This window comes from Aspergillus bombycis, assembly GCF_001792695.1.
Source record: "Aspergillus bombycis strain NRRL26010 chromosome Unknown contig00256, whole genome shotgun sequence".
Lineage (NCBI taxonomy): Eukaryota > Fungi > Ascomycota > Eurotiomycetes > Eurotiales > Aspergillaceae > Aspergillus > Aspergillus bombycis.
Window position 1 is genome coordinate 29 of NW_019170258.1, and position 9,320 is coordinate 9,348.

At 47.0% G+C, this 9,320-nt stretch overlaps 3 protein-coding genes across 3 annotated transcripts; 1 reads left to right on the forward strand and 2 right to left on the reverse strand.

Moving 5' to 3' along the window:
- Nucleotides 1-882: 882 nt before the first annotated feature.
- Nucleotides 883-2,364, forward strand: ABOM_012213 (uncharacterized protein; the record flags this gene model as incomplete). The annotated part of the gene is made up of 4 exons (XM_022539341.1): nt 883-886; nt 1,165-1,380; nt 1,619-1,903; nt 1,952-2,364. The coding sequence occupies 4 exons, from the start codon at nt 883-885 to the stop codon at nt 2,362-2,364; spliced, it is 918 nt and encodes a 305-aa protein (XP_022382898.1).
- Nucleotides 2,365-3,127: 763 nt separating this feature from the next.
- On the reverse strand, nt 3,128-5,167 carry ABOM_012214 (autophagy-related protein 9; the record flags this gene model as incomplete). Its single annotated transcript, XM_022539342.1, has 1 exon — nt 3,128-5,167. The coding sequence occupies one exon, from the start codon at nt 5,165-5,167 to the stop codon at nt 3,128-3,130; it is 2,040 nt and encodes a 679-aa protein (XP_022382900.1).
- Nucleotides 5,168-5,451: 284 nt separating this feature from the next.
- On the reverse strand, nt 5,452-6,051 carry ABOM_012215 (putative autophagy protein Apg9; the record flags this gene model as incomplete). Its single annotated transcript, XM_022539343.1, has 1 exon — nt 5,452-6,051. One exon carries the CDS (start codon nt 6,049-6,051, stop codon nt 5,452-5,454), a length of 600 nt encoding a protein of 199 aa, XP_022382899.1.
- Between the last annotated feature and the right edge of the window lie 3,269 nt (nt 6,052-9,320).

A 9,320-nucleotide genomic window follows, 5' to 3' on the forward strand; every position in this document is an offset into this window, starting at 1 on the left:
GCGCTGGGCTGTTTCTAATGCCATTGATATTCTGATAATATCAAGTGAGTTGTAGAGATAGATATGGAGTACATACTATATAAAGCTAACGTCCAGCGTAGGCAAGTTCTGCTCCAGAGAAAGATAGGATATGATTACCAGCCCATAACGTCAGATCGGCGCAAATATGACACGATAAGTTAATCAGAATCGAACTTTCACCTCATCTTCTTGCGTCTACCTGATCGTCCTTCGATTCGCACTTAATTTGACGAACACGCATGAGTCTTCGCAACAATCAAGTTGTTACTATCTCTCATACATTGTGTATAAGGTCAACCCGAACACATAAACCATTCAGCATCGTGGAGATTCAAGATAGACTTGAGGATGGAACCCTCTTCATCTTTTGTCTCCGATGACTGCTTCTTCGAGTATTGTGGAATCACCGATAATCCCAGTGCAAGCAATCAGAGCCTGTGGCATGTTCGCCCACCTCTCTTAACATATGAGCTACCGACTTGGTTAGTCTCTTTGCTGGATGATTACAATCTAGCATTTGGTGCTGGATCTCCATTTGTTACCTCAACCCGGCCACGCGTCGATGCCATCCTGCATCATGCACTGGCTCTGACAAAGACCATGGTAGAGAAGAGTATCAATATGTACTCATGCCCACCATTCAATGTGGAGAATGTCTCGGACAAATTAAAGACGGTTTCCTGGGCCTACGAACACCATATATGCCTACCAGACACCTCTCAGAGCAAAGGCAAAATCCTGGAATGCGTAGCAGACTACGTATTCTGGTACGGAGAGCCATCCTATTTGGAGACCAACTTCATAGTGATTCGTGCAGAAAAGCCGGTGGATAAGTATCAGTGCTTATCCGTCCTTGCAGCCATGTGTAAGCCCAGAGTTCTCGTTAATGTTAAAATTCACCATTTATTGACCAAACATTAACAGCATTGATCCAACACAATCGAGACAAAACTGATTCTGACAACCAGGAAACATATGGAATAATCACAGACGGATTTCAATGGGTGTTTCTGCACCTGGACACGAAGAATCAGGTATTCACTCTCCATATCGATTTCCCCTGAATATACTACAGTAGGCTAACCTATCGATTGAAAAAGTATTCTTCACTGAGTTTGAATTGGATCAATGACCAACCGAAAGCTATTGTCAGCCAACTCTACAAGATCTTGAAGAAAGGAGTCACTCTGGAACTATTACATGGCTTTGAGTCAAGGTGGATTCCATCGATTCTGATCCAACCAAAATTTGCACTCAACAACACAGACCTGGATACAAAAACAATCTACGATATCGAGACAGAGTCAGACATCTACTCAGACATCGGTTCAGATAGTAACACTGAAGATACCACTCCCAGTAAGTTCTGCAAACAACTTCTCTGATTTTCTTGTTCTCAAGCCATACTACCTTTCATAACCAACATAGCCTTTCTACTCTACATCTCTTGATAGTGTCAACCCTTGCCTCCAACGCTCACTCTACTGTACTGTATTCTTGTTTTACCCTCACCTTACTCTCACCTTAAATTCTCACCTTAAATTCTCACCACTTTTAGTTTTCAGAACTTATCTGACAATATTAGAGTTTGGTACAGTCAAACTGGAGTGGCTCAACAAGCTTGAGAAGAAAGTGAAAGCCCTTACTACAAGGGTGAAAGACAAGAGACTCCAGGAGGAGCTCGATGAGGAACTCGATGCGGCATTCCTTATGGCACGAAAAGAGAGCCACGAAGCCACAAGCCAGGGTATTCCATCACTCGCAGTAACCCAAATCCCCGCCGAAGATGTTGAAAGAACGTTTAAACTAAAACGCAGCACAAACCACAGGCAAATTTGGCACCTTCGTCCTGAGGAAAGACGCCCAGTCCCAGACTATCTAAGTGAGTAATACAAACCCGATACACTTCGATTATAGCTAATATAAATAGGGTCTATTCTCGTAGACTATGACCTGGCATTGGGGGAATCGCCTCAGAATGAGGCATTTATACGAGCCCGAGTCGATGCGGTCCTATTGACAACCCTCGCTCGCAAGAAGCGTGAGGAGTTAGGCCAGCACGGCCTCGAAAAGAGCAGCAGAAAACGCGCCTCGACTTCCTCTGTTGAGTCATTCAAATCGTTGCATTGGCAATTTGAACGCCACATGAAGCTACGGTGGCCGTATAGGGATGAAATCTGCATGATCAGCGGAAAAACCGACTACTCTCTGTGGTACGGAGATCCCACAAACCCTCAGTCAAATCTAGTCGTTGTCGAAACCAAGCGGCGTGGGAATGACGGGAGATACCGATGCTTGTGCTATATGGGTAAGGCCATCAAAATCGGAATCATCCCTAGATAGTATACTTACGTGTTATTGCAGGGATGTTGCATCACATCAGAAAGCAGACCGGGAGACAAAACACGGACATCTATGGCATTTCAACAGATAGTTTCGACTGGGCGTTCATAAGACTTGACAGGGAAGGAAAGGTAAGAGGGCTATTTCATGCTTGTTCAACGGGGGCATCTCTAATTCAGTAAAGGTATCCACACACACCCTGAGCTGGCTCGAAGGACAGGGACCCGAAATCATTTCCCATATCCACAAGATAATGGACCATGCAGCCCTCTTGTCCCCAGTTGCTAGTCAAGCTCCGAGCAGACAACCCACCAGATAAGGGCACATTTGATGTTATTGCCGGTTCGAGAGGTCAAATCTCTGGCCAAAGTGATTTCACAGCAAAGGAATTTGAGGCTTCATACCTTCTTTTGTTTTTTCTCCTTCCTCGATTTCCTAAGCCAAAGTGTTCGCAACTACTATGATTAATGGAGTTCTGCATGCGTGAGACATCATAACAGATAGCAACCAATCATTGAATAACTCTATAGTTGATACCAAGATAGGGACATCCCGAATAGTAATCTAGGGCTTATAAGCCATTATTTACTCCACAGTGCCACGGGGAGATAAAACTGGGCTGAATGTGTATACACAATATAAGCGCGCGCTTGTATAAGTCGTGAATACCTCAGAGCTTCCATGCCGGTCGTGTGAAAAGAGGCAGTCACAAATCCTTTTCATGCCAATGAAGAGGTTTAGGGGGTGACAAAACCATCCACCCCTATATCCCAACTGTGGTGCGTCCGCGGTTATCTTTGCTGACTTTTTGAAATTGCTGGATAAGCCCTAAGACCCCTGCGTTCCCAGCAATCTCTTCGACGTCCTCTCCGTCCTCGCCTGAGTCCTTGTCATTTTCATCCCCCATCAGATTCATCCGCCAGGACTCTCCCAGGTTGCTATCACTGGTGCCGATAGCCCCACCGCTGGATCCCGTCTGGGGTGATTTCTTAACAGCAGCACGACGGATCTCCGCAGAGGTTGATTCATTGTCGTCCTCAATTGGGTCAGTCATGGGTCGCACTGGACGCGATGACCTAAACCGTGGATAATGGACAGATCGATTTGCCGTCCGGAACTCTGACCCCATCGGCTGGTGACGCGGGTCAAGGAGGATAGATGGTGCGGGCGACGCATGATCGGCAAAGCCTGCAGCTCCAAAGCCAGGGCCCAAGCCCGACTGTTGCCCCATAAAAGCAGCTGCTGGACCATGACGTGTTTGGGTTCGCTCCAGCCGCTCGCCGATATTACCCATTTCAACAGCAGATGGTGACCCCAGCGTTGGAAAGGCAGGTGGAGGGTGGAACTGGCGGCGACTGGGTGGGTTCGCAGGGCGATTCCCACCATAGTTATCTAAAAACCCATAGTAAGATGCGAGCATTTTGCCATCCTTGGTCGAGAAGTAGTCCGCCCGCAGGTCCTGCCTCCCACTCTCTCGTCGTCTCGTATCGCCTTGACTTATGACGTTGGTGCCTTTCTTGAAATCAAATACGGCAAATGAGCAGAGATATCCCATGCCATCCACATGCACGGTGAACTCCCGGAAGAAGTCGATAAGACGATCACTACATTTAGGCAGGCTGAACCAGAGAATAAACGGGGTGAAGATCATGCTCAGGATCTCTTCCAAGAAGATAACGATCTTCATCTGGTAAAGCATAGCAAACTCCTTCCGAACTTCGTCACTATGCAACCGCCCTTTCCAATGATTCGGGAAATAGTGGGTGAAGTCAATCACTTCAAGAAGTGCGAATTCGGGATCGAACACATTTGTTTCTTCCGGAACTAACCCTCGTGCAAAAGCCCATACAGAGCCAAAAACACCCAGGTAGAAAAGGACAGTCCGGTCATGTGTGATTTCAAAGCCCAGGAAAAGTTCTGGGTCTATGACGGATACCAGGGCCAATACGGACGCCAGGGCGCCGGAAACGAACGCCACAAAGCCAGCAATCTGGACAGTCTTATCCTTGGGAAATTGGTCCACATAACGACCAGCAAAAGGATACGACATGTTGACACGGCGCTCAAACAGATGCCAGAGTTCGTTGAACTCGCGAAACTTCCATTCGGCTAAAGGGGTATACTGCCGGGATCCAATCTGGGCTGGGTTCTTCTTGTACTCGTTAAAGTAGCGGAAAAAATAATGCATCAAGAAGTAAACGACAATAAAGGGGGCTACGAAGATATTCATGATACCTGCGAAGATGAATCGCCGCCGCAGGCCCTCACTCAAGGCTTTCCGGTGTGTGTCCTTCAGGAACAAGGTTCGCACTTGGCCCTGGTCATTAAAAACATAGTCCATAATGCAGAGATTGATGTTCCATTCTAGCGTCTGCGAAAATAGTTGCCTGTTTCGGAGGAACGGTATTGGGAGAGTCAAATCTAGTATGTCTTTGTTCACCAGAGCAATCAAGTAATTCTCCTTACGCATCAATCGGTTTGCGATATCGTGAGCATCCATCCTCTGCTTGGACTGGCTCCCCATGAACTTGCGATGCCTGGCAGAAACTGCCCCAGCAGTGGCAGGGTTCGCATCTCTAAGAGTCATCAGCCGGCTCACAACCTCCTGCCAGGAGATCGTTTGGATCTCACTGTCAGAGATTCCGAGCAAATAGTGGTAAAAGTCATGCATGTGCTTCAGCCTTCTGATATCCATCAAGTACTGAAAGGCCTTTCCAATCCAGAAAACAGTCAACAACCAGAGTAAGAAGGTAGAGGACATAGACATCTTCTTAGTGCACTGTTGAATGAGTATGTCATCCATTTTTCTACTTCCTCGAAAGTTGCGATAATCGATGCAGTTGGTGAGAAAGGTACTAAATCCCACAACGAAAGCAAATGTCCTACAATTTGTTTAGGTCATCTGTCAGCGGAGGTAACCATATAAGAGCAAAGGGTGAACTCAGGTAAGGGCGTACAAGAGGCTTAAACCTCGATTCAGCAGTATTGACCATATCCCATTCCCTAAGAAGTACGTATAAACATCCTTCAGAAAATTGTCCAGGTTCTCCACGTTTGCCCACAGCCACATGGCTTTCTCTTTGGGATCTACTGTGGCCAGGTTGGGATGTCCCAGCGACCAGATTGCCCCGGGACGTTGCCCCCTGCGATCATTGTGGAGCGGCAGCTGTTCCCTTGTTGTGTTCCAACGAGCCTGATCTGCACGCGATGAAGGACCAGGGGCAGGAGAATGTTCTCGCTGCGGGTGGTGATGAGAAGGAGGAGGGGGGGCAGTCGGGACTTCATCTCGTCGTCATCCTGGTGTCCTTCTACTAGGAGGGAGGGAGGCACATCATCATCACCGTCGTCGGGGTCCTGGTGCATCCACCGAGGACGGCTGTGTTTCCGCCGCCGGGAACCAGATTTAGCTGTTGCTGTGCCGGAGGTTCTTTGTGGGCTCCGTTGAGTCAGGAACGGCTCGCTCGGGCTCGGACTAGGGCTCTGTATGCCGTCTCTCGCAGCGTGTACCATGGCCTCCTCCAACTCACGGTCACTAAATTGAGTCCTCCGATCATCTTCGAATTCTAATCCTGCACGTTCCTCAACATCCGAAGGATTCGATTCCGCGTCCTGTCGCCGAAGCGTTTCGTACACCGATGGCGAGCCGTTCGGAGGAAGGAAACGGGATAATATGTTTGATGTCATCATCATGGGCTAAAGATCTTGCAATGTTAATCGAATCACATCAGTGTGGGCTGCCTAAGCAGCAGTGCATCATAGCCACCCTTAAACAAGAATACAAGAGTCAGCTAAGGGCCATTCATCGAGGTAGATAGTCCGCGGCGGTCCGCTTAAGGTACGAGTGGGAGCTAGGCGCAACCAAAGGATTCAGTTGTATTAGTAGAGTAAAACAAGATATATTCAGCAGAGAACTAATGAAGCCTTATGTGCTAGACTGAAAAGTGATATGAAAGCCGAGTGAACAGGAAGGGCAGTGTTGACTGTTAGGGTAGGGGAGAGGTTGACAAGCAGCAGCAGCATACGGTCAGTCCTCGTGATAAGCTATGATGCAGGCGGTCACGCCGATATCAGATCGCAGCCTGAGGCCTATTAGAATCATGTGATGTTGTATATACTCTGTCATGTGACTTGGACTGGATCAACGGTTGATCCGGCGGACGGCCCCCAACGACGGAATGGCACCATTACGTACAGCACCAACGTGATCGGAAACCGAGTCAGGAGTCGCTGACGACACGAGTCAGTTGCTTGTAGCATTCTCTCGGGATGAGCCGCCAGACACCGCTCATTGGCTCCAACCGGTCAAAAGTCCTCAGCCCTTGCGTTCATGCGGGGGGAGGGGATTGGTTTTCCACTACTGGAAAAGCCCAGCTGCATGACTCCGGTTGTCGGTGAGTCTCAGTGGGCTCGAGAATGCATCCAGAATACAGAGTATCTTTCTAGAAATACCGAGACATGTTCCACTGCATGGGGGTCAGATAAGTGCTTACTCCATACACAGCTCTCGTGCATGTGCATTGGTGTGATCATGGATGGAACAGCCTGGTCTTGTCGCCGTTTGTTCCTGCATCTGTCGAACATGGGCTGAGGAGTCTTACATATATCACTCACCCTATGTAAATTCGCCGTATTACTTGTTTCGCCTGCTTCAGTCGTGAGAAATCAAACCAATAAAAAAAGTGAGAAAAAAGAAAAAAAGAAAAACGATTGCCCTGTACACCACACCGTCCATGTGGCTATCATGGTTCCCTTTAGTTTCATCCTAAGATCCACATTGTGTATTGTACCTACGTTAGCCCTCAAGGTACTAATTTATTTAATTCCCCTGTTTAAGTACTCTAAGCAATTATAAATCAACAGCATTTATTTCCCGGAAATAGTTTTGAAATAGAACGATATTTTTTTTTCGGCTTTCAGATCTCACCCTCAGAGGGTATCTACTATTCGCTTCTTTGTCCATTCGAGAGAAGACTGCAATCGCAGGCGCCCAGAAGAAAGTGGATAGGAAACCCACACGGACCAGGAAGTGAGTCTAGCGCCTACAAGCTAATAGATGTTGAGCCCCAAATCCATAGCGCAATGGCCTGCAGACCGACACCACCTGACTGCCACTAATTACCACGTACGATCCTGCCTGGTGGTGGTAGGGCAGCCAGCCTGTAAGACATCATCTCCTGTGTAGTGTCACGTCAGTTAACCTCTGCTGACATGATTCAAACGATAAGAGGCAATGGTTCTCTATCAGATCGACCTTCTCCTATTCTGTCTATCCCAACATAAATAACTAAGTTGAGCCTGTCCTGTCAGGAAGGCTGGTGAAACAGACCCCTGCGATGATTACCATTAGTTTGCTGGTTAGCTTACCTGTCCCTGACTCCCTGAGGGAAGTCAATCCGCCTAGGTTTATCGGCATACTTTCGGAGATAGGGACGGGCTGCTAGCCCTGCCCAGGTCCACTCGACAGGTGGACATCCGTTTGGAGGTTCGTATTGATTCCACCATCAACCATACAAGATATTCTTGGTCATGGTCCAGGCTTCCAGCATTGCGCCTCTTGTCAGATAGAAAACCATATTACTTACTTTAGACCAGTAAGAGTTGCGGCCTCAATCAATTGGGCTATCGTTTTCGCCGCATTCGGTGGTGATTCGACGCCGATGTGTTGCCATTCCTGGAATCCACTTCAAAGTGGCACAGTTGCGGAGTCTCCATCCTGATAGTCGGTCGAATCATAATTCTACATCGTGGCCATCACGACAAGATGAAGACGAAGGTGAGAGTAAGCCCACATCAATAGTGTATTTGTTCGACTTCCAAGTTCTGCTCAGTTTATCATTGGCAAAAAGTCAAGGCAAACAGTAACCTTTTCTTCTCTCTTTCCTCCTTTCTTTCTTTTCTTCTGTTTCTCTTCCCTCGTTCCATAGGTCGTTATCATGTAGATCTCTCTTGAAGATTGACCTCCTTGAAAAGAAAAACGCCATGGCAGTTTTCATGGTATGATATGGTGGGGACGTTTTCTCAAGGGGGAAAGGAAAAAAAAAAAAAAAAAATTCCGGGAGAGGTCTACAAGTGCATTGATTACACGATGATTACTTTTGTTAGGGGGCATTTGGTGGTATGAGTTTTGGTCGAGTGATGGGTCTTGGTACCCTTCACCATTTCCTAATATCGTCATCATATTACTTATCCTTATCCATACCGTAGAAAATAATAATAACTGGCTATCATTATTACCCAGGGCACGATTCCCATCTCATTACTCTATACTACACTACGTACGGAGTAGTGCTCCTAAGTATGTATGCAGTACGCACTTAAGAGAGCTCGAATCCTCAAGGGTTGACCTTAATAAGTATCCTGGCATATACATTTATTCATAGTTATGAATATAGAATTGTTCATTAGTGGTATGTGGCGGGTTTAAGGTTCTCTTCCTCTTTTTGTATAACAGGAGTATCTCCGTGATGGAGGCGTAGAGTTCTCATTGTGTGGGCGGTTTCCCCTCTTTCTCTTTCTCTTTCTCTTTCGTCCTCTGCCGTCTGGCCCTCACTCTTGAACCCCATAGAAGCAAGGTCTTATTACGGCCTCTTATACCTCTGGCAATTTCTTGTCTTCACCTGCTCGGTCCTTGAGAGGTTCAACACCGCCTCTTGCCCTTCTCATACTTTTACTCTTTCTCTCTCTCACTCTCTCCTGTTTTCAAACCTTGAAATTTTACATTTCATATATCTATATTGTTTTCCTGTTACTATTAATTTTCTCCCCGAGAAATTTGACCGCCAAGTGTCTAGTCCACCACTGGCCACTTTTCAAATTGAAGGTCAGATAGTACGGGGAGGTGTTGAGAGAGAGCGTGAGCGCGAGAGTTGATCTGCAGCTCTCAGTATTTTACTATACACGCTGTTAGTGTAAAACAAACAAATTCAATCAATCAAAAATTGGATTGCCACAGGGAA